The sequence below is a fragment of the Suillus subalutaceus genome (assembly GCF_016647625.1).
Source record: "Suillus subalutaceus strain FC151 chromosome Unknown DFJ58scaffold_22, whole genome shotgun sequence".
NCBI classification, from domain to species: Eukaryota; Fungi; Basidiomycota; class Agaricomycetes; order Boletales; family Suillaceae; genus Suillus; species Suillus subalutaceus.
Window position 1 is genome coordinate 362,580 of NW_024540271.1, and position 22,276 is coordinate 384,855.

The following is a 22,276-nucleotide window of genomic DNA, read 5'->3' on the forward strand; positions in this document are numbered from 1 at the left end:
GTGTGAGCCTATTATCTGCAAATAAGGCAAAATGGCACGTGGTCTGTAAGATTTGTTTCCTCGACGCGTTTTCTCGGACTTGTTGAACTGCCCATTGCACCCAACACCACTGCAATGGCTGCACTACCCCCCTTCTCTACTTCGTATCGACAGCAGCCAAGTATAGGTACACCCTCATCAGTATTTCGCCAGAACCAAAACCAAGCAAGGCCAGCTTCTGCCCTTGACCTTCCAGGTCTTCAAAGCGCAAGTCGCGTGTTGCATGACCAGTTCATGAAGGATGCCCAGATAATACCAGATATTGGTGACATGCTTACAACCCGTAAGTTTGGAACTCTCTGGACCATTCACATTATCTCTAACTTTCCTTGCTAGCTGGTGGGCAGTCGTCAGCATTATATAGTGTCTTTCCCGATGACTACCGGGCACCATTTCAGAAGAGGAGGCTTGTAGGCATTCCTGAAGCACTGTTTCAGTATTATAACAGTAAGTCTAATAAATTCGGCTCTGCTACTAGCCTAAAGCTTTATAGCTACCAACGTTACTTCACACATGGGTCTAATACCCGAAATCGAGCGTGTATGGATATCAATTGATCATAAGCTATTTCTTTGGGATTATATCGAGGGGTATGTGTCCCCTCCATGCTTCTTTGCAAACTGATACAACCCTTCCAAAGTCAAGACATAAGCTCCTTTGTCGACCAACCGGACGTCATCACGCATGTCGCTGTCGTAAAACCAAGAGTTGGCGTTTTCGTCGACGAAATCACCTCCGTCATGGTCATTTGCACACCAGTATCCGTTCTTTTGATTGGGTTGTCGATGTCCACCGTCCTTGGTACCAATAATCGCTCCCGCAAAGAAATCAAGATGTATGCAACAGACATGACGGTTTCGACTGACATCGAAATGACCTCTGTTGTGGGGATGTCTGACGGGCGCATTTTTATGTGTGGTTCTCAAGATGGCTGTCTATACGAACTGCACTATCAACAGAGCGAATCTTGGTTTTCGAAACGGGTGCATATAGTCAACCACTCTATTGGAAGTGTACAGAGTCTGTTCCCGAGGTTCACCTCACCAAAGTCGGAAGGTCTGTGATTTTTTTGGTCCTTGACTTGCGGTGAATGACTCCCGCACCCAGACCGTATTGTTGCTGTGGTCTCCGATCTAAAACGCAATTGTTTCTATACCCTGTCCGCCAGGAACTCGATATCTATCTACCAGGCAAGCAGCGAGAAGGCTGTGCACCATGTGCAAACTATGTCGAACCTTTACAAGTCTGCGCAAGAGAAGGCACCTGGTTCTCCTGCTCTTACCCCTTCAAACTTCCAGATCGTGGCCCTACACGTCCTGGGCCTGGGTGAATCGCGGACAGGGGTTCAATTGATCGCCATCACCATGAACGGTGTAAGCTTATACTTCTCTCCATCAACCTCGGCATACAGTTTTTCGTATGCGTCGACCCCAAGCACTGCGGGCGGTGTGCGACCCCTGCAACTCATTCATGTACGACTTCCACCTCCAAATCTATTGCATCCAGACGAACAATCTAGTCCCCATCGTCCTGCTTACAACGGCTCCACCCGAAACTCACCTCCACAACCTCCATCCCGTCCCTTCATTGTATCAGGACTTGAAAATTCGTGTTATTTGGACGGACTCATGGTCTCAGCTCAGCCTGGTGATACAGATGGGACAGACTTTTTGCTTTGCACTGCTCCTGATCTCACTCGAATTGGCTCGCTCGGGCAACTAAATCCGCCGTCGCAACAGCAACCATCTCAGCAACCAATGTACGGTCCCTCATCATATGGGGCTGGGGCAAATCAACGTCCTCCTTTAACCGAATATGCCACCTTGCTGGCCATCCCTGGTCGGACATGGTCAATGGCGACAGTTCCCCGAGAATCGACCCCTACGTCAGTTGCTCCTTCACCTCCGGTCACAAATGAACTTGCAACACAATTCTCTGAGCCTTCACGACAGTTCATGATCCTCACGAATGTCGGTCTCACATTTTTGATCAAAAGGCGAGCTTTGGACTATCTCAAAGCGGTCATAGAGGAAGTCCAGACCGAGGGAGTGGTGCAGCCAATAATCGAGTTCAGAGACAGGTAGGTTTATTTGTTAATGTATCGCTCAAAAACTCACTTCTATCTAGTTTTGGAAGAGACCAGACATGTGCCATGTTACTCGGTCTTGCAAGCGGGAATACTTTCTTGGATGCCGCAGAGCCATCGACAAGTGGCATGCTCTGCACAATTAGTCCCGATATTGCCAACGTTGCTAAGCAGGCGTTTTACGATTTTGGCGAGCGACCAATCTGGACAGAACGAGTGACTTACGGTACAAGTGAGCAGTGCATTCTCTAGCCAGACTCAAACTCACATCTTTCAGGTGACAGTTCTGGTAGTGCCATCTTTAGTGGTCGAAGGGAGGGCTTTGCTATGTACTTTGCACGTCTAGTACGACCACTGTGGAAAGACAAGTTAACAAAGCCAGGGTAAGATCCAAAATCCTCGTGGCCGACTCTTCTCATATTGAAAACGCACAGCCCCTCTGGTTTGCAACAGTCGAACTTCGAGGATAACCTTTTGGTGACTGTGCAAAAAAACCTCTTTGCATTGAAGGAGTTTCTGGATAAAAACCCTCACCTATTCCACTCTGCACCCGGCGAGCATTCAGTATCGCGGACATCGTCTGGCAATGAGCAAGAAGCTTGGAAGGTTATTTGTCTTCCAAATCGTGATGCTCTTGCTTAATCTTTCCTCAGGCTGAGCAAAATTCTGTTTCCCAGCTCCAAGCGCTGTTATCCAGGACAATCGAGGCAATATCTTTCATACTTCTGTTGAACGATTACAGGCTGGGAGAACTGATAGCCCAGTAAGCGTTTCTGATGAGCGGTGAATTTCCTGATCTCAAGCTGATTGCCAGGTGCGATCCTGACACGCAAAAGTTGATTACCTCCATGACATTTGAGGACCTTATAACCTCGCAAAATGGTGTCACTGCTGCACGTGCATTGGTTAACGTGGTAATTGACCAACAGATCGGTCAACAGATTAGCGTGCGTATCTGTCGTACATCTGCTTCACCGGGATGACAAGTTCTGCACAGGTGGACACGATCAGTGAGGTACTGCAACAACGCTGTGGCTCGTTTTGCAGCACAGACGATGTCATGTTGTACAAGGTCAGTTGTAGTTGTTGCTTCTTGTGTTGGTGATCCGCCTTACAGTAAATCAGGCTCGTGAAAGCGTCCGTAAGGCTATGGAGTCGCGAAACCCCTCTGAGCGGCATAATTGGCTCGGCGAATCCTTGAGGTAAATTGAAGATGCTGAGTGGGGCCTATGATTCTAACTCTATTGCACCAGACTGTTTACCAAAGGAGCGCGGATGCTGGACTTTGACAAAATTCGTGAGGTCTGTGGTGAATACCAGCAGCTCGGTTACGCCAAAGGTTGGTACGTTTTGGTCTAGTAGTAACTATATTTACACCCACTCAGGAGCTGTGGAACTTCCATTGAGTTGCGCCCAGGCACTAGACCCTGATAATCTGGGTCTCGAATACTGGTATGCGGCATGTCCGCCAAATGACACCCGAAAGGAGTATTGCGACAAACGACTCAGGTGTTACGACCTTGTCCTGCATTCTCTGAGCGTCTTTGAAGAACAAGCTTCACAGAGTGCTTCTGTAAAAGGGTCGGCGTCAAACGCAATTGATGACCCCGAAGCTATCCGCAGCCATGCCTATGACCTTGCATTCTCCAGCGAGGACGAGATGTTCCACTCTACGTTATATGACTGGTTAATTAACCGGGGTCTTGCCGACGAGCTTTTGGCAGTACGTCGTTTATCGCGCTCAACGATCTTGGCTTTGCTGATAAGTCTGGAATGATTGTAGATGCGGCCTCCATTCCTGGAAGCCCACCTCAAGCGGGAACCGATTACAGTGCCCAAGTATCAGCTTTTATGGCAATTCTATGTGAAAGACGGTCAGCCGTTGCGCGCCGCAGAGATACTTGCTGTCCTAGCAGAGTCCGAGTGAGCATTGTGTCTGTCTATTCTATTCAATCGACACCTCATCAGACATACAGTACTGACTTGCTGTTGGACAAACGCCTCGAGTACCTGACACTGGCCGTTGCCAATGCGAAGTCTCATCCTGTGACTATCGGTGGCAGGCATGAGACTGCTATTTCTTTCCTCACCAACCTCGAAGAAAAACTGGACGTTGCTCAAGTACAGTTTGAGGTATACAATGCCCTCTTACCTCATATGAATGATCCTGGAGAAGCCGGAGAGAAAATCAAGTATCTCAGCAAAACCCTGTTGACCATGTCCGAGGTATGTCCCGATGAAAGATTCAGTCATTGTTTTATTTATGTACACCTTCAGCTGTATCAAGTTTATGCGGAGCCATTCGATCTACCGGTCATGAAGCTCTTGATTTTGCATGTCTCTGATCATCACGATGAACATGTTGTCCGTCCCATATGGGATAGGATATTTGATGACGGTACGTAATCGGTTGTAAGAAGTGTAGGCGCCTGTCTGACTTGCGTCCCGTTAAGCGATTGAGAAGGGTGCGGATGCACAAACCAATGCTGACCACATTATCGCAAGTGTCGTTCCACTAGGGAAACGATTTTATCCCTCTGAGAGTGCCTTCCCCTTGAGTGAGTCAGACCGCACTTATTCTAGGTCTTCTCAGCTCATGACATAAAATCAGAGTACATTGCATCGTTGTTGGTCAAATTCACTCTTAAAAGCAGAACGCAACTACCAAACGGTTGGACTCCTCGGGTGCTTGTTCAGTGCGGTGTTCCTTACGCGGATGTATGGGATGTACTCCATGAGATGTATGAATCACAGGTAATTGGTCCCATCTGTGAACTTCGCACGAGTGAAACTAATTCCGGTAACACAGATACCACCTTTCAACACGCAAAGTGGCGTTCAAGTCGTATCCGCTGACATTGCAATTCTGTTAAACGACTGGCTCGAGGAGGCAAAACGCCCCCAATCCTCAGTTCCCCGAGGAGAATTCCCTGTTGGCAGAATCGATCTCGCTGTTGGGCAGTATCTGGCGGAACTAGGTGCCAATCAAGCAGAGACAAAGGCAATTTATGAAGGAATCAAACGTCAGCTAAGAAGAAACTGGTAGCACATGAGGTGGCTGTATTACTCATCATACAATCCTACTACTTTCATAGCACCTATGCCGGGGAAATCAATTGACTTCTAGAATGACATCTTCCGCATACAGAAGTAAACGTTCGCTGATCTTTCGTGTCAACTTGTACGCCCCATATAACGCCCTGAATGCAATGGTCAAGCAAACATACAATATGTGTAAAGAACACCTACCTCGCAATCCCAACAAGTAGTAAAGCCAAGATTATCATCGCAGCTAGGTCTGTTGAATTATTCCTCCGACTTCTATTCCCTCTGAAACGAGCTATCCAATGGACTGGTCCAAGGAAAGGTAGGGACAGTAGCATATGAACTATAGACCCGGCACCTATCATAGGGAGGCCGATAATGAACCTGCGCACAAACCGCTTCAGGAATGATGGTGAGGATGGGAGCGGGGCAGGATTAGTCCTCGTTAGTCTTGGAGCATTGTCCTCCAGAGGGAAAGCATCTTGGTCTCGAAGTATTCGTAATGCTGCACGGATGAGATCTTGGCCAACGTCGATGGGCGAAATGAAGAAGTAGTAAGATGATCCGTAGGACGAATGATCCTCGAAGGAACTCATGAAATAGGTTGTAGCATAGGACGAACACATGACAAGTATGGTGAACAGAAAGGAAGATATCATGCCAACTACGACTGGAAGAGTGTCAGTATCGTCTCACTATGCGGAGGGTTTCACTCACTCGGGTTGGTCGCCAACCCAGTTGCTTTGGTCCGAGCAAAGAGATATCGGTAATGACATTGTGGACAGCGATAGAAAGAGTTGTTGCTGAAAGACGAGCTCCTCCACCTCTTCAGGCAAGCTATATGGACATACTAGATACTCGTTCAACGATGTCAGTGTATCGAGATTCGTGTCATTCGAGAGAACTGACTGACGCTAATGGAACCCTTACATAGACAAGGTCGAATAAGCCTTCCCAATGACTCATCTTCACCCTCGAAGCAGATACGACATTGTTTCTCCTGCTCGGGCGCTGGTTCTTGGTCTGTTTTGTTCTCTGGCTCTGCCATGGTTCATGTACATCAGTGCTTTGGGCATCGAGGACAGCAACAATGAAGCATTCCACCAGATTTACGCAAATATTGTGTCAAATATGGACATTCGTACAGGGAGACCTGGTCAATTTCTTGCAGAGCATTCGGCATCACAATTTGGCTCGCATGTGGAAGTTGCCGAATGAAGCATAGATTTTCCTAACTGAGTTCTGCGCGGTTCTACTATGGATCCCTTCCGGCCACAGAAGTCGGCACTCTCACAAAACTCGTATTTCCAGCTACTCAAACACAACATTCTTAACACAGATATCATTCTCTCTCTAATATAACTCATTATGAAGTAGATTGAAGCAGAATCGAGTGAGATAGTCAAAGTCATGCAGAAATGACAGTCTACAATGTGAGTCTCACTAGCTGCCCTCAATGGCCACCCTCGTACATAGTAAATTGTACTTCGCATAACACGTTGTGACTTACAGTAACGTTTGCGTGATTGCCGACTTCTGTGGGGTGCCGATTCCGGATGGTATAGTCTTCTGGCGTGAAATGTCGGAGGTTGGTGTCTCCTTTAGAAAGCAAGATCTCCGCATAGTAATCTTTAAGTTCTGATCATAACTCTATCACAACTCTAGTTCATCAAGGTTGTAATCAGTTCGCTTCGGTGCTTGAATTTAATTTTCGTCGTGTTTCTTTACGTCTGGACGGTGGCAGTGGAAAAGATCCCGCAGGAAACAGCCAGGGAAATATTGTTATTCGGTGGTCGGGTTGACGTACTTGTTGCATTTTTAATCGGCAGACATCTTGGGCGTTATGGGATGACTCGGACAAATAAGTCGACTCCAGGGCTTGAACAACCTGAACGCCGTCCCGACTCATCAAGCTTCACAGGGGTTAAGGGATGTACCGCGTTTGAAAGGCGAGGGTTTCATTGCTTCAAAGTTCACATAACACTCTCAGGCAAGTAAAATGAGCCCATACACATAAACATGTCGCGCTTATTGCAATCATACTAGGCAATTATACATTCGGCGCTATCAAGTAAATATCACTTTGTTGGGCGACTGATGCGTTCTTTTTTTTATTGATATCGAATCACTTATGCTGCACGTGTGTCTTCCCCCCTCGAAGAATAATTGTACGTTGAGGTAACCACATCGTTGAATGACCGTTGCTACGTAGTACGGAAAGGCCTTTGAGCTGAATACCTCTTCGTATCATGATGAATTTCCGATGATACCGCTTGCTTCAGCCGACTTATGTAAATCCTTTGATCAGGGACTCTGTGCGATCACTCATCCATCCCTATAATATCTCGCAACTACTGATACATTGACACTATTAGGTGTTGGTACAACACTGAACTGAATGAACTTCCATAGTACTGAATAACCGGCATTTTTGGTGAGCGAACACTATTTGCAAGTACTGACTCGATCGCTTCCAAATTCCGGTTCTTCTACAGACTCAGTTGATATTTACAACCCCGTCGGTGATAACCGAGAGTCTTCTAAGATGGTAAGTAGTGGCAACTGGTCCGACATCATTCGTTCAATCATAAACATACTTGCAGATCTCATTCAGATGTCAGGAATTCCTTGTTGCTCACCTCGATGTCACTGACCAGCCAGCACTATGAAAAACAGGCAGCCGAGTCGGAATATTCATGTTCTACTGTTCTTGCCGTTGCCAACTACTAGTGGCATGATGCTCGGTCCCAGTCAATTTTCGCACTAGAATTTCCAGTCTACAGACGTAAGTCGTTATCTGGTAATCACGCCTACTACACATGAAAACATCGTCACCAGGACCCTTATGTGTTTTTTTTTCCAGGTACCTCGCATTAATTTCATCTCACTTCGAGTCAGGATGAATCTTAACTCGAAATCAGATCTCCACAAGGCTAAGCTCTTCCTTCCTGCCGTAGATCGTTATTATTTTAATGCTCAAGTCGTAGCGCACATTAATGTTACGTGCCCACCTTCGGGCTTTTACATCAATCAAGGACGGGTCATGCTCGAACGCACCTTGTGTCGAGCTAACCTATTCCTTCTTGATGAAGTCAACGACATGGATCTCGATCTTTATGTCTCGAAGGATATAACGGTAGGAGCGAGCGGCCTAACTCACCAAGATGGCTGCTAAGTACCCTGTCCCATCCAGCGACAAAATACTCGCTCTATCATGCACGAATGTTGGCGTTGGCCCTGGTGGAACCACCGCAATGCTCGCGTTCGTCATGTGGATTATTCATGACCTGCTCATCTTTAACACTGACATTTCAGACGCGTCTCTATCGTAGATTACAGGGGACAAGTCATACTTGATACATACGTATCACCTACGATGCAAGTCAGCGACTACAGAACTGCAACTACCGGTATAGAATCTTCTCACCTCCTTTCTCGTGAGTTTAAGGGCGCAGTGACATTTTTCTGGTATTCACGCTACCCGTCACATTAGCCGACACGCCTGCCTTCACCCAAGTTCAACAGCACGTTGCTGACCTTATCAAGGGCAAGGTACTTGTCGGCCACAGTTTGTGGAACGATCTCTCGGGCAAGCACAGCTTTTGTTCAATAGCCCCGGCCGTCACTTATTGACGTCTTACCCAGTTCTAGGAATTCCTCATCCCGCAGTGGCTACCCGAGATGTTGCTTTATATCAGCCTTTTCGAAACGCTCTTCGGTCCCCTAATCAGGTGATCGGCCTCCAGACTCTCATGTGGCACTTGATGTGCCGTCGATGTCAAGATGGCCAACTTCACCCAGTGAGTTCCTATGATCATGACAGTCCTGCTTGAGGTGACATATGTCCCGTAGGTTGAGAATGCGCGCGCTGCACTCGACTTGTATCGGACTGTTTCGTCTGAATGGGAAGGGGCAATTGCCATTGGAAATTGGCCTTCATGCCTTCCTCCTAGCACATTCTCGCGTTGCTATCTCTGAACAATTTCCATGCAGATTACTATCGTTACACCTACATGACATTCTTCCGCAGGAGTATTTCGTATTTAGATGCTGTTAATCCTACTATACACTCGTCTTATGCCAATTCGTTTTATGCCAGTTTGTTAGTTGGCTTTATGATCTCTATGTATGGGTGCATTGACTTCGCCTCGGAGTTCCAAGTAAATTTACAACGACTAGCTAAGTTACTCGGTACGTCATTGCACAATCCTCGACTCTTCTTTGCTTCAGCATGGAAAGCTTCCTCTTCAATCCCTGCCATTCCTATTCTCGGCTCCCCTTCCATGAAAAATCTTTCCAGTTGGCCGTCTGAGTAACCTGGTAAAAGCCCGAGGGGATGGCCCTCCCGTAATGTCCCGTTGCGTTCGCCATAATTGCTTCTGCAAGTAAAGTGTTCGCTCAGATTCGAGCATAACCGCGGCGATATCAAGACGTCCTTCTTTGATGGACAGAGTAGCGATCCGCCGCCTGACAACGCTGGATTCTGTGCGCGGACCCCACCGCGTGCGAAAGACTTTGAGGCACTTCATAGCGAGAGTCCCGCACTGCTTGCAAGACCGGAGACTTGCAAGGGTTAAAAATAGTGTTTTTGACGATGGTCGGATCCCAGGGTGAGCTGAAAGCAAATGGGAGATGACACGACGTTGGGCGAAATGTCGAGCAAGTCCTGATTTCTCAGTTACAGCCCTGATGTGTAGGTGAATGATATCCAGCACTGCGTGCTGCTGTCTGCGGTTAAGTCTCCTAGGGAGCGTTTGGAAGTATAACGAAGTAGATTCGAGTGCCTTGACGCGGTCTCCCAACTGAATCATGGCCTCCGCGATGAAAAAGACGGCCCTTGGTGGCAGCTGAGAATATTCGGGCGAGGCAAGTGGAAACATGTTCATAAGAGAATGATAGCGGGCAACCTGCACTGGGCCAGAGACCGTAGATGATTGCAAGACCACGCATCTAAAGCTCGCAGACTTCCATCCAGGTTCGCCTCGCCGTTGCGGAATTTTAACCCACCGTCGCAGAGCACCGCGCTTCAGAGAACCGAAAAACTCCATCCACAAAGGCAATGGTAGTCCGCCCTGATGCCCACATCGTAATCCCAATTCTTCTGGCCACTCCTCTCTTTTCATAACACGTTCAACACGCCTCAAAGCCTCGTCCCATCTTCCAGTCCGTACCAACCACCTGACAGTTAATTTCCACGTTTCGAGATTTGGGCGCACAGACTCGGCTTTCATGGCATTGAGAAGACGCGCCGCAGTACCAAAAGCCGCTTGTCTCAACGCAAGAGAAACCAAAAAATTGAAGGAACGAGTTGAACGAAGGAGACGCGTGTCCCGAGGGTTTGAGAAATGATAGTTGACAAGTGCAGTGAGTGATGAGTGCGAGTAATTATGCATGTCCAGAAGATTTTGATAGAACATCTCACAAGAGGTGGGAATTGGTAGGTGAGGTATCGGCGCGGCGGTGAGGGAATGGACACTGACGAAGGTAGCAGATTCGGAGGGAGGATTTGGAATATACACTGGCTCCGCACGACCTGAATCTTTCCACGAAGCCTCCCTTGTAGAGATGGAGTTGGGATCTATGGGTATGACACACTGACCTCGACGTGGTGTCTGAGGTTGCCGGAGGAACGATTCATCAGAACGCGATTTTCTAGACATTCCAGCACGCTTCTCGTCGGGAAGAAGAGAGCCATGGTATTTGGTACGTCGTGTCCAAGCACGAGCTGCAGCTGACTGCAAAATTGCAGAAAATGAAGACGTGGCGTCTGGCGGAATATATGAACATTTAAGCAGGCGGGATGCATGATGAAGCATGCATGAGCTCGCAACTGCACACTGGTCAATATCGTTTCCGACTCTTGCACATTTTTTCCGACTTACTTGCAAGGCGAGTTTTGGGAGACTGGCACAATTGCAGTCTTCTTCTGCCTTGAACAATATTTCTGATTTCGTCCAAGTCCGGATGCTGATCTGAGGCTTGATTGACAAGGTTTTAAACCAAATAGTAACAAACACTCCCGTTACTAATAGAACCATCATCATCACTGCAGTACTGTACTTATGCGAAGTGCGGTAAGTATCACTTCAAGACTTCAGCCAAGCTCCAGGATCTGCTCAAATCTTGCGTCTACACTTCAAGGCTTTCTTGGTCAGGGTCAGCGCTCTGGTTAGTGGAATGTTCGTTACTATTCCAGAAAGGTCGCTAAATTGCAGCATTTCTACAATTCATAACTCAGTTCAGATCACGTACGTCGCGCATGTGCATTTCATAGAAGCACCAATTCAGTGCGATGAAGTTGAAAGCTTACATTGAGCTTATATACTATTTTCACAGCAGGGTTGGTCCACTCTATCGTAGACCAGGTTCCTAGAATGATGATGCAGGGCCCAGACTTGCTCCGTAGGGACGGTCGGGTGACATGGTCTTGCTACACAAAATCCCCACATTTCCTTGTCAAGCTTCTTATCACTTGAACCGGGGACACCCCAGAGTCGTCTTCCGGTGACGATCAACGAAGAAAACTGGGGCAACAACGTGTGTCGATCTAGCCCACGCACTAGAAGACTAGTAGCAGCATGGCCGGTATTCTTGAGCCAAGCCGCCATTAGTGCCATATTTCCACAGGTCATAAACATCGTGCCATCAAAACGCTAACGCTGAAATTTTATTTGAGCCGGCGATCTGCCACTTCAGCTGTTCCACTTCTGATCATGCAGTGCGTTCGAACTCGGAAATAGATGTCCCGCAGCGTTTAGAACGTAGTTTTAAAGTCCTCGTGCTGCCGTCAAACGTCAGTGTTTTTCAAATCCGCATGTCAAAAACACCAGTGATATCTAGAAGGGGGTAGGCCCTAGATTCCAATGGTGTTCAGAGTCGCTAAACGAGCTTTCCAAACTCCGTGACTATGTTACTTACACCTCACCACTGACAATTGTATTGATACAATTGGTCTGCGGTTTGGAAAGATTGCGACGTGGTAGACGACACTCCGACTTTTAAGGTTTGAATCAAAATCTAGGGCTGCGGAAAGTCATCCACTGACCGAACCGAAGTATCTAGATTCTAAACTTCACCCTGTATGATAAGAGATTCAGGTGTTTGGAAATCGCCAGAAGTGTGCGGCGTTTGAAGGCAAATGCACTTGAAGACATGCTATGATATGAAGAATTTGAAACAGGTATGCATCTTCCATATAGTTATACAAACTGCGAGCATAAGAATCGATCATAACTAAATACATAATGAGCGATGAGATGTGCCGCCAGAAAAACCTATGAACTATCAGTAAACTATAATCCAATGACTCCGCTCAGGATCGAACAGGAAAAATGAGTTCTATTATCAGAGTTCCTCTTCCATTAGGTGTAGAACATTCCTACCCACCAGCCAGCCGACTTTGCCTACCCACTGATCTCGCACCTTTCGCATGTCCTGCCATCCCTCCGGACCTTTTGCCTCGGCAAACTCATCCAAGCCCTTTTCCCAACTTCTGACGATGTCCACTCTGAACATCCCCCCTTGTTGATTCACGACCTCATCTATCCGATCTATCCAGGCTCGCCACTCCTGAATCAACCGGGGTAGTAACAGAGGGGCGAGAGATGATTGTGTTAGGGACGGCTGAGAAAGGATATGGTTGCTGAGGGCCGAAAGAAAGAGAAAAGTCTCTGACGGATGGGACCTGTCTTTATGTTGCAGCTGAAGGGCTGCAGAAAGCGATTGTGACGAAGCGCCAGAATCAACGTGCAATGGCAATGAAGGTGATGCATAGGAGAAATATGGCACATATGACATGGAGGCGGACACGAACTCGTGTATAGCCGGTCGTAGACGCGATAGGATGTATGATTCTCGCATGCCACCATCAGGTGGGCTTGCTGAGCTCTGCTGACCGGAACGTGTGAAACCAGACGGCAGGCTGCTGACGGATGTTCTATAGTTTGTGATCCCAGATCCAAAACCAAAAGAAGTCGTTGATGATGATCCTGGCGCAAAGGATGAAGGATTGGAATAGGGATATGCTTCCCGAAGTTTTCGAGCTGATTGCTCCAGAGCTTGTATAGCTGTATCCAACGTCGGACGGGGTATCAGAGGTAGTATAAGTGATTTAAGTGATGGCTGAGCACTAAGCATGGAATTAAGCAGAGGAAGTAGTGATTGTGGTGGTAAACTCGCTAATTAAAGCAGGTTAGATTCACCAGAATATGATGGGCAACTAAAACAACATACCAAGGAGAACGCCAACGTCAACATCATTATCTGAACCCACTGAATTATTTTCTTTTCCGCCCTTTTCATCTTTTGAGTTACTGGCGGGGGTGATCTTTGCTCGCTTAGGTGCCGCACGCTTAGGGCGTTCTGGCGTTGGACTTCGGTCCATAGCTACGTCCCGGACGCCATGTCGACTGGAACTTTCCGTTTCATCATCAAATTCATGTCTCCTCTTCTGTGAGCGATGCGCAGAAGTAGGCAGGTTCATGCTGGAGGCTAATTGCTGGAAAGCAGCAGGTTGCGTATGTCCCATGGTCATTGTAGACTGCCAACTAGCTCCGGAGTTTACTGAAAGGCCAAAACCAAAACCCAAGCAAGACGGTGGATGAGTGGCTGGGTTGTGCAAGAAATCAAGCGGGGGATGGACGAGATTTGCCATGGTTTTGTTGTTGTTGAAAGAATGGTGAAGGATACAAGTCCTTCGAGCCACAATGCAGCCACGCGCGAATATTGCAAGCGATCACTTTGACCAGCCCTTAACAAACTGCACGTGATATTTATATTAAAGCGTCTGGTTTTTTTTTCTGGATGCTTGTCTTGCTCTCTCCCTCGTTATAATTATCTCAACCAAGGTAAGCACCAACTTCTCGAGCCTTATCTCGCGGTGACGATACAAACGAATCGCTACTTCGAAGCTCACAGAGCTAATGAATTTTTTCGTATATACCCAAATTTCTGAGCTTTGTCTCTGATGCTCAGTTTATTTACATCGTTTTGCTCACCAATCTTTTGCAGTTCACCGATCTCACAACAACGATCGTAATTGCTGATGAGCCGTGAGTATCATATCCATTCCTCTTCCCGAATGATCGAACAAAATAGAAGTCAAGCCCTGACCTTGTCTAAAGGACAAGTGTTGATGAGCATCCATGCTAATACTGACTTTGCGATATCATCACTGCAATCATTTGATGCTGATTATTTTCTACAGGCTGCTAACTTTCCACTTCTGGTACATGGCAGTAGTCGTAGACAGATTAATTTGCAATTCAAATGATTTTGTTACTGTATCAGTGTCACATTCACTTCAAAGATTCAACTGCGTTGCATCTATCAGTGTCCAGTAAATAAGTATGAACCATGCTATGTCGATATCCACAATGAGTTAACCAACCACATCATTCCCATCCACACCACTAGTTTGGCTTTTACTCCGGGTCTCCAACCCGATCCTTTATACCACACCTTGTAGCCTGGGGAACGCTGTGGCGACGTCCCATCAGCTAATCTATCCACCCATCGTCTTGTGGGTCGTACGGGTGAATCAGGTTTTGTGGGATGACTGTCACCATCCTTACTCGTGTGAACGTCAGTGGCGAGGGGAATAGGTTCTGCGCTGGAACCTGATGATGCCATGTGGCGGGCGACGTTGTGAGTTGAAGTGGGAAGTGAAGTTTCTTTGTTTCCACATATCCACGTTGTAAGCTCTCCTGTGGCATGGGAAACATGATCGGAGATGTAGATGAATATAATCGTGGAGATGACAAAGTTTACTGAACGCCAGCGTGTTCCAGGGAGAAGGACAAGAACACCCTTCGTGTCACCCGCGAGCCATAGGTGATACTGGATAATGAATGTCTCCAAAGAACATTTGCCGATAAAAGCGAAAGCCCGAGAGCTGCATGAACGAAGGGAAGAACTTGCGTTCCTGAGAGTGATGAATGCTACGATGGGCAAGAATGATATATATCGATGCCATGCGTTATAGGTGAACTTGCTTTCCTGCATGAGTTCAAACGCGAAGAACCACAGCAGGATAAAGATAGAAGTTCCAACAGCCGCCTTCACCGCCATGGGCCAAAGGTGATGGTCGGTGAGTCGATATGCTTGGATCTTTATTACAGCAATTGCCAGAAGCATCCCGAAATACGTGATCCACAAGTCAAGAATTACCCGGAAACTCCATTCACGGGCGGACCAATGGATGCTGAATATCCGCTCCAGGAACGCGAATATGGCATCCAGCATCCACGTCTCAGTCATGAACCATGTGAACATGCCCATCGAGATCGCAATCTTCGATAAGAGAAATGGCATGCGATCGTTATATTGCGAGCCTATCGCCATTGTCCCGTACACGATGAGATACCACATCGATACGAGGGGAGAGAAATAGTACGAAAGGTAATTGACGTCCATGGTGTATACCAGGACTACCACTAGAAGATTTAGGCGAACCAATACCTACAATCAATTCGATGTTATTAAATGACGCGTTACAAGGCATGCTCAGATCTGACGCTTACCTGAACAATACGCAGAAAGCCAAAGTCGGCTTTTTTGATATAAAAGGTTGTGTGACCATAACCAGTCATGAACAAATATGCCGCGACCAGCACGCGAATAGGATTGTAAATTCCAGAAACCTTCGATGCCCCCAAGTAATGATATATAAGAATTGCGACTGGGACAAGAGTGAGAATATATGGACATTGATGTCGTGGTGACAAACCTTGCATCCAACCCTTCCACTCATCAGTTTGATCGCGGTTTAGGAAGCCCATATCTTTGTCGGCACGCTTCACTGTTGCCAGCCCCACCGCGAGAGAACATAGCACGAGAAATCCAAAAGTCCAGGGGTTGAATTGTTTTTGTTCTTTCAGGAAGAAGCCAGTTCGATCAGCGATAAAGATCAGGCCGATGGAAAAACCAAAAATAACAGCTGGCCTATATTCGCCTGCGAAGGAGATACCTTTGGTCGGATTTCGAGTGTCTGAATAATAATCAGGTGTGTGTTTCCCAAGGAAGAACGTACTTACACGCAAGGTACCACATGATTGGTCCGTACACCACAACAGCTACTATGATAGCAAACTGCAAGAACGACGGCAGCGGATAAGCGCGGCAACATGTCTTGTCAAAAGGGGAGGTCTTTGGCCACAAGTTATTGCAGCGCAAATTAAGGAGGATGTTGGCATGTGCCTTCACGATGTCGTCCGAGAAATGGAGTCCATCTTGTGTGCTAGCGTCGTCAAGCATCTTATTGAAAACAAGCGGTAAAGAAACAGGTAAAGCCGCGGGAGAGCTTGAGAATATGGAATAGATAGCAGGTGATGGTGGATTAATGCGATGGTGGAGGTCCGAGTTCATCGCATCTACATCCGAGGAGTGCATGGTTTCGGCACGTTCGGGAGAGAGTTTTGAAGATACTATGTCCTCCACGGGGAGAATCACCACCTCATCTGCCGGCTTCCTCTGCGCTGTAGAGACAGACTCCAAAAGACTTTCTATATTCGCTTCCCAGGCGGGAAGGCCACCTGTAGTGGCATAACGCAAGTACCATAGGCCCGAGCCTAGGACAAGCATAGCAGGACGGTCATCGACGCCAAGGGAAGGTAGGTGACCATGAACGAGAGAAAGAGTGCTTGATGTATTCAAATATGGATCCCAAACAAAATCCAGTGTTGTTACCGAATCTGAAGTGTACGAATAGTTCAGATGCTTGTGGTCGTCATCAGGAGGAGCAGTTGGGAGCTTCGGATCAACAATATGCATAAAATGAAAATATAACGTGCGCGTTACGGAGTCACCAATAAAAACGACGCGTCTGGAAGCAAGGCAAGGCGCGGTATCCTTTGATTGGTATGTGTGTAGCATACAACCTGATTATTGGTTGAAGGGTGAGCACGGCAATAGAAGTCTGAGCAACAGACAGCATACCCTCAGGTTGCCAGTTGCGGTGGTTCTCATCCAACCAGGTGCCTCTAGTAAGCAAGGAATTGCAATGCAGTGGATCTGCTCGGCCTGTAAGCGAGCTCGTTAGGCGCAAAGCCGAAATGTGCAAGGGATGAATGCACTAACCAGAAATTATATGATGTAGTATCCCTGCCAATATGGCAAATACTCCAGTAGACAACGCTAGATAGTGGTGAAATGAGGGGTTGAGCGAGAACAGCCCTTTGGACGAGGACATGAGAGGACGGTGAGAGTCTGCTGCGTGTGGCGGTACACTGGTAATGTTGCTGCGTTTCAGCGCTTGAAGTCAAGAGTAGGATGATTAATTATGCTGGCAAAGTTTTTAACCCCAACGTAAGCCTTGGGGGAGACTTCGAATGGTTTGTGGTCATCACTCAGTGTGTCGCTGAATTGCAGAACGCCACAGCGAACCCGATACTTGACTGACTTACTCCGTTTGAAACGTATACTAGTACTTTTTGGGCTTACTCGTTTGCCCTGTTCCCGTCGCGAAATAATTGTTATTACAGTAATTGCCACACTAGTTGCGAATACATGATATAATGTGCAATATCCAGGCACTCATAATCATCACTGGGGAGTGGGCCAAATTATCAGAGTAGTCTTACTGTCCATTGGTCATTGATATGCATAAAGTGATGATGCAGTCCACGAAGTTAATGTCCTAGTATGAGATCGGAAGGTGTACATTTAAATACTCGACCCGCCAGTGGTCGTAAAGCCTATCCAATTCAAGTCAGCAATTGATCGAACAATGAATTATAGTAGGAAGCACACACCTGTACCTTGACAATAATTGTTAGATGCAGTAGGTATACATGACAGGTACCTGCAGCCCGAGCACGCTAAGAAACTATCAGCCATCATGTCTTCGTGATCGCAACAAACGCGAACCTGCATATGGATCTGAAGTATAGAAGTTCCGAATCAGGACAACGAAGAGGACGATTGCCAATGGTATGGCTGCCAGCCGGAAAGCCCACATGATGAGTTTATGGCGCTTCGTTGGACTGATTACGGGGTACAGGGTTGTGCCAACGAGGAGACCCATACACAAGCCTCCCAGGTGAGCTGAAACTTTTTATGAGTTGAGTCAAGGGGCGAGAAAAACATTCACTTGCCAAAGTTATCCACATCTATCGAGAAGAGTTAGCAATGATATTCAAGACCAGATGAGTGTGCACGTACAAGGTATATACCCAAGAGCGATACCAAACAGCAGTTCCACTGTCATGATGGCGAGCTACGAAAAAACATAAGAGCGAAATAAGCACGAAGCTGACAGTCATCACCTTTTTACGAGGTCGGTATTGATATTGCCAGTGAGCGAAAAGATCCACCCATGTAACCTAAGTTGCGAGGTGATCAAAAGGTAAAAGATGTGAACAGGTTCTACAGCTTACCGCGACTGTACCAAAGATGGCACCACTGGCACCTAGTGAAGGTGCGCCGACCAGTGAAAAGTTACCGCCCAACACGTTACTACATCATACGTCGGTGTGCATAGAATGAAGTAAGAAGGATTTACCCAAAGATCCCGGCCGCGAAATAAGTTATGAAAAAACCAGCGGAACCCATTTCACGCTCTATCTGGAGAGGTATAAGAGCAAATAATTGAACTAGAAAGACCACCGACTTGAGCGGATATTGTCAACTGGGCGAGCATGTTGAGGATGATGTGGATGAATCCTGCATGCAGGAAGATGGCAGTGATGAATCTGAATCATGGAATTTTGGCCTTGAACTGCTGTAACCACAGCTTGCTTACCTGAACCACTGATTGGGCTCGCCGCCTTGAAAGCCACCAAAACCGCATACGTCCTCGATCGAACAAAGCCGATCTGGCGGGTTTGCGGTATCATTGAGGCCTAGTCGTTAAGACGAATCAGCAAGGGTCGTTAGGATGTAGGACAGGTTTATCTTACAAGCCATTTGAGTGGTTAAAGGGAGTCCTTGAACAACTTTCATGCATGGTGGGAAACGAGCACCTAGATTAATCAATGCACTTTCTGACGGCCCAAGCATGGGGTTTACGACTGGCTGAGCGGAGCTCAGCAACGAATATGTGTTCACGAACTATTCGCAAACCTTGAAAGATACCGGGGTACCTTGTGCTCTGCTATTCACCACTAGCTCATTGATGAAAACGCCAATCATGATGATTGTTAGGGCCCATACTAGGACGATCAATGTCTCGCCAATGGTATGATAGTTGTATGCTCACCAATCACAGGATACTTTTGCCGTCCGATACCCCTCTTCTTGTCCTCGATCCGCTGATCCATAGGGTACTTGCCCGTGTTCAGCCCAAGAGCCTTCTGAAACGGAGATGCGCGGTCTGCGGCAAGCTTCGAGCTCTCATCCAATGGTTCTGCGTATTCTGGGAAGTTCAGGCTATTGTTACACTACCAAGGTCGCAAGACACACCCAAGTCCTGATAGCTGTCTGAGCGTCCCATATCTGCAGCATTATGCATCAGGTGGTCGTCTGATTGGCCGACGACAGACGATGGACGTGTTGAATAGGAGTCTTCGTCCTTATATGGGACACTCAAGTCGCCGAAAACTGGTGTGTTTCTTTCAGACAACGACGGTGTAGGCTGCCGACTTGGTAGGAGAGGCGACTTTGTACGTCGATAATTGAAGATGAGAGATTGTGCCTCTGTTTGACCAGCACTACGCGAGGACGATGAAGGGTCCAGTGCAGGAATTCCGCTCGTAGTCGTTGCGAAAGTCGTGGTATCGTCTTGTATTATTCCATCTAAACCGTCAAAGGGTTTTTCTCGACTGTCATCCCCAAAAGGATCCGTAAATTTCGATCCAGCTGGATGGTTTGTATCAAAATGTGCCATAATTTCCAGAAGCACGGCGAGAGGAAATTCAAGTGAACGTGGTGGTATAGGAAAGAAATTATATATACGTGGATTGCCAAGCTGCAAGCCATAGGTTTCAGGACACAATTTCAAACCGCATCACGTTACGGACACAGCCTCACCGCTACCAGCCATGGTCTCCGCAGTCAAATCCTGTACTGTCAGTTCAATGAGGTACAATTCACACCGCACAGTCGCGCTAAATTTCGTCAACTATGGAAATTGGAAGGACGGATTTGATTTCTATACAACCGCCTGTTGTCAAGCTTCCTCCAATGACTACCGTCAAATCACCTCAGTCGATTGGAAGTCCCTTGCTTTCATGCCACCTTTTCAGGAGTGTGTTACTGGGCATACCAAAAGGGTCCAGAACTTTCTTAGCGGCCTCAACCCCAGCAACAGGAAGATTAGTGGGGTCCAACAATCCAAGCTGCACAAGAATCCCGGCTTGGTCCCAGTACCTGAAAGGGTGAGCCATGTAGGCTACAAACCTGTATCTCGAAGGAATACCCACAGATGTCTAGTATGCAACGTTGAGGATGGCACCTTTAGACTGCAAGAGTGACTGAATGTACTCACTCAAAGAAAAGTTTATCGCCTCTAAAGGCAACTATCCCGACCATAGCGATCTCAATGTGTTTCCCTGTCGGTGCTACTCCAGGCAGAAAACTGTAGGCGGGTTGGCTTCATGAGACGAGGGGAAAATCCCTTTGAAACGTACTAGTCTATTTCCTGAAAAGCAAATCTAGCTCACTCATAGGACGGACATCAGTGGATCGCAACATACAGATGTGTGGTGGCACTTGAAAATCATCTCATCGACAATCCTGTCACAACCAACTGGACAAATTTAGTGGGTCAAGTCTTGAACTGAGCCATGCATGCCTCACCGGTCCGGGAGACTGTAATGAGCTCAAAGTCTTCCAGTGTCACCTGTTACACGTCGTGAAAGCGGAAAATGCACGGGGCAATATTACCCCTTACAGTTGTGAAATGATACTAAGAGACAAGTAGGTGAACTCTGAGTTGGAACATTGTGGCCCACTAACCTTGTAAAATCTCGCCAGATCGTCATACCCGACGCCTCCAGTCATCGTTGCAACATGATTGACGTATGGTGTGGCAACCTGCGTCAACGTATCACTGCCTGCTAATTCATCATTTAAAGTGGATATGAACCATTGTAGACATAGTCTCTGTCGATGGAATGAATTAACCTCCCTGCTTTTAATGCGATGGTATTAATGATATGTTGACGTACTAGGTGCATCTCTTTCGATAAATTCCTGCCCAACAAAACGTGTAAGTGACTTCTTTAGTGCCATATTATTCATGTACATAATAAGTGTGCTTCTCCCAGAGCCTCTCGAGGTTGAAATGAGGGCCAAGATGCGCCTTCAACAATTCGAGGGTTCGGGTAAGCGACAGGTTAGAGGCCGACCGAAGATAGGGGTCGACCGATTGTTTATCGTTAACATTCACACTAACGGGGGGTTGAATAGAGAAGGGAAACGGTGGGGATTTTGACACTAGAGGGTATGAATACACCCGCACGGGTAATCGAGAGTGAGTCGGAAGAGCATATCCAAGATTAGCCGGGTCCTCGAAAAGTAGCAGAGAGGCATGGAGCACTTCTTGAGAAGAAGCGAGGTGAAATGTAACTCTTGAAATGGACGGCAGTTATAACTTAATCTAACGCTCGAAGCAATAGTCGACCTACGGGATGTGTCTCCTCTGGCTGTCCTTCATCAAAAAACCATGGGTAACCTCGGCATCTGGGCAAAAGTGAACACAAGCCTTCAGATCTGCGAGCGAGAGAGCGAGTTTCGATACAAGGGTCTCCGCATCCTCTGTGGTCAAACCGTATGTCAACAGTCCCCAGTCAGCTCCCAGCGCAATGATTTTGTCATCGACAACTTTCATCGCATCCTTGAAAGAAGAATTTGGGGGAAGAGGGTACGTCAAATGTACCACATTGTATCCTTCCTGTGCGAACTGAAAGATGATAGTACCGAATATTCAAGACCGACTCGTTGGCCAAAAACAATATCTGATAACACACCTGTTGGCACCAACTAGTCTGATCTTGGGGAAGTAGCATCAATAGAGTCGCAGGTTTCACTACGGAAGCCACGGTATTGAAGAACACTTCTGTCTGCGTCATCTTGTGGTTGTGGTGGGGCTTTATCAGAAGGGACGACTATCTTCCTTCATCTATAAAGGCCTGACTACGGTGACTATGCCACTATTCGGGGCGGGATCAA

At 47.1% G+C, this 22,276-nt stretch overlaps 8 protein-coding genes across 8 annotated transcripts; 2 read left to right on the top strand and 6 right to left on the bottom strand.

The window, feature by feature from the left end:
- Positions 1 to 114: 114 nt before the first annotated feature.
- DFJ58DRAFT_724904 (nucleoporin) lies at positions 115 to 5,171 on the top strand (the record flags this gene model as incomplete). Its single annotated transcript, XM_041385152.1, has 20 exons — positions 115 to 322; positions 376 to 486; positions 533 to 629; positions 680 to 1,095; positions 1,147 to 2,119; positions 2,167 to 2,357; positions 2,403 to 2,508; positions 2,560 to 2,731; positions 2,779 to 2,888; positions 2,940 to 3,072; positions 3,123 to 3,197; positions 3,251 to 3,327; positions 3,379 to 3,464; positions 3,511 to 3,848; positions 3,909 to 4,048; positions 4,102 to 4,351; positions 4,403 to 4,523; positions 4,579 to 4,683; positions 4,737 to 4,879; positions 4,935 to 5,171. The coding sequence occupies 20 exons, from the start codon at positions 115 to 117 to the stop codon at positions 5,169 to 5,171; spliced, it is 4,089 nt and encodes a 1,362-aa protein (XP_041247048.1).
- Positions 5,172 to 5,237: 66 nt separating this feature from the next.
- Positions 5,238 to 6,218, bottom strand: DFJ58DRAFT_656280 (uncharacterized protein; the record flags this gene model as incomplete). The annotated part of the gene is made up of 4 exons (XM_041381895.1): positions 5,238 to 5,325; positions 5,375 to 5,840; positions 5,888 to 6,020; positions 6,084 to 6,218. The coding sequence occupies 4 exons, from the start codon at positions 6,216 to 6,218 to the stop codon at positions 5,238 to 5,240; spliced, it is 822 nt and encodes a 273-aa protein (XP_041247049.1).
- A 2,116-nt stretch (positions 6,219 to 8,334) lies between these two features.
- On the top strand, positions 8,335 to 9,148 carry DFJ58DRAFT_715076 (uncharacterized protein; the record flags this gene model as incomplete). The annotated part of the gene is made up of 5 exons (XM_041384087.1): positions 8,335 to 8,432; positions 8,486 to 8,607; positions 8,664 to 8,759; positions 8,816 to 8,970; positions 9,023 to 9,148. The coding sequence occupies 5 exons, from the start codon at positions 8,335 to 8,337 to the stop codon at positions 9,146 to 9,148; spliced, it is 597 nt and encodes a 198-aa protein (XP_041247050.1).
- Positions 9,149 to 9,289: 141 nt separating this feature from the next.
- Positions 9,290 to 11,129, bottom strand: DFJ58DRAFT_680710 (uncharacterized protein). Its single transcript, XM_041383203.1, has 2 exons — positions 11,053 to 11,129; positions 9,290 to 11,000 (listed from the first exon to the last, which is right to left on the bottom strand). The coding sequence occupies exon 2, from the start codon at positions 10,984 to 10,986 to the stop codon at positions 9,418 to 9,420; it is 1,569 nt and encodes a 522-aa protein (XP_041247051.1). The 5' UTR covers positions 10,987 to 11,000; positions 11,053 to 11,129; the 3' UTR covers positions 9,290 to 9,417.
- Positions 11,130 to 12,334: 1,205 nt separating this feature from the next.
- On the bottom strand, positions 12,335 to 13,858 carry DFJ58DRAFT_680712 (uncharacterized protein). The gene is made up of 2 exons (XM_041383204.1): positions 13,403 to 13,858; positions 12,335 to 13,347 (listed from the first exon to the last, which is right to left on the bottom strand). The coding sequence occupies exons 1-2, from the start codon at positions 13,821 to 13,823 to the stop codon at positions 12,515 to 12,517; spliced, it is 1,254 nt and encodes a 417-aa protein (XP_041247052.1). The 5' UTR covers positions 13,824 to 13,858; the 3' UTR covers positions 12,335 to 12,514.
- A 626-nt stretch (positions 13,859 to 14,484) lies between these two features.
- DFJ58DRAFT_208602 (10 TM acyl transferase domain found in Cas1p-domain-containing protein) lies at positions 14,485 to 17,545 on the bottom strand. Its single transcript, XM_041379250.1, has 6 exons — positions 17,246 to 17,545; positions 17,105 to 17,188; positions 16,204 to 17,046; positions 15,897 to 16,157; positions 15,691 to 15,848; positions 14,485 to 15,628 (listed from the first exon to the last, which is right to left on the bottom strand). The coding sequence occupies exons 1-6, from the start codon at positions 17,355 to 17,357 to the stop codon at positions 14,528 to 14,530; spliced, it is 2,559 nt and encodes an 852-aa protein (XP_041247053.1). The 5' UTR covers positions 17,358 to 17,545; the 3' UTR covers positions 14,485 to 14,527.
- A 75-nt stretch (positions 17,546 to 17,620) lies between these two features.
- DFJ58DRAFT_773378 (uncharacterized protein) lies at positions 17,621 to 20,104 on the bottom strand. Its single transcript, XM_041389320.1, has 14 exons — positions 19,568 to 20,104; positions 19,365 to 19,520; positions 19,229 to 19,317; positions 19,066 to 19,180; positions 18,909 to 19,008; positions 18,777 to 18,858; positions 18,669 to 18,730; positions 18,544 to 18,622; positions 18,433 to 18,489; positions 18,329 to 18,383; positions 18,262 to 18,276; positions 18,035 to 18,211; positions 17,920 to 17,985; positions 17,621 to 17,862 (listed from the first exon to the last, which is right to left on the bottom strand). Exons 1-14 carry the CDS (start codon positions 19,989 to 19,991, stop codon positions 17,831 to 17,833), a joined length of 1,509 nt encoding a protein of 502 aa, XP_041247054.1. The 5' UTR covers positions 19,992 to 20,104; the 3' UTR covers positions 17,621 to 17,830.
- A 203-nt stretch (positions 20,105 to 20,307) lies between these two features.
- Positions 20,308 to 22,176, bottom strand: DFJ58DRAFT_655968 (NTF2-like protein; the record flags this gene model as incomplete). Its single annotated transcript, XM_041381879.1, has 11 exons — positions 20,308 to 20,473; positions 20,592 to 20,681; positions 20,734 to 20,744; positions 20,800 to 20,852; positions 20,903 to 20,945; positions 20,997 to 21,011; positions 21,062 to 21,159; positions 21,274 to 21,298; positions 21,351 to 21,675; positions 21,733 to 22,007; positions 22,075 to 22,176. 11 exons carry the CDS (start codon positions 22,174 to 22,176, stop codon positions 20,308 to 20,310), a joined length of 1,203 nt encoding a protein of 400 aa, XP_041247055.1.
- Between the last annotated feature and the right edge of the window lie 100 nt (positions 22,177 to 22,276).

Coding starts and splice junctions, on each gene's coding strand:
- DFJ58DRAFT_680712 (XM_041383204.1), bottom strand. CDS start 13,823: ATGGCAAATCTCGTCCATCCCCCGCTTGATTTCTTGCACAACCCAGCC. Junction 13,348..13,402: donor TGACGTTGGCGTTCTCCTTG/GTATGTTGTTTT, acceptor TGCTTTAATTAG/CGAGTTTACCACCACAATCA.
- DFJ58DRAFT_680710 (XM_041383203.1), bottom strand. CDS start 10,986: ATGCTTCATCATGCATCCCGCCTGCTTAAATGTTCATATATTCCGCCA.
- DFJ58DRAFT_208602 (XM_041379250.1), bottom strand. CDS start 17,357: ATGTCCTCGTCCAAAGGGCTGTTCTCGCTCAACCCCTCATTTCACCAC. Junction 17,047..17,104: donor CCGCAACTGGCAACCTGAGG/GTATGCTGTCTG, acceptor ACCAATAATCAG/GTTGTATGCTACACACATAC. Junction 15,849..15,896: donor GTGGAAGGGTTGGATGCAAG/GTTTGTCACCAC, acceptor CTCTTGTCCCAG/TCGCAATTCTTATATATCAT.
- DFJ58DRAFT_773378 (XM_041389320.1), bottom strand. CDS start 19,991: ATGGCACATTTTGATACAAACCATCCAGCTGGATCGAAATTTACGGAT. Junction 19,181..19,228: donor GTACCCCGGTATCTTTCAAG/GTTTGCGAATAG, acceptor AGCTCCGCTCAG/CCAGTCGTAAACCCCATGCT. Junction 17,986..18,034: donor TACTTCAGATCCATATGCAG/GTTCGCGTTTGT, acceptor ATAGTTTCTTAG/CGTGCTCGGGCTGCAGGTAC.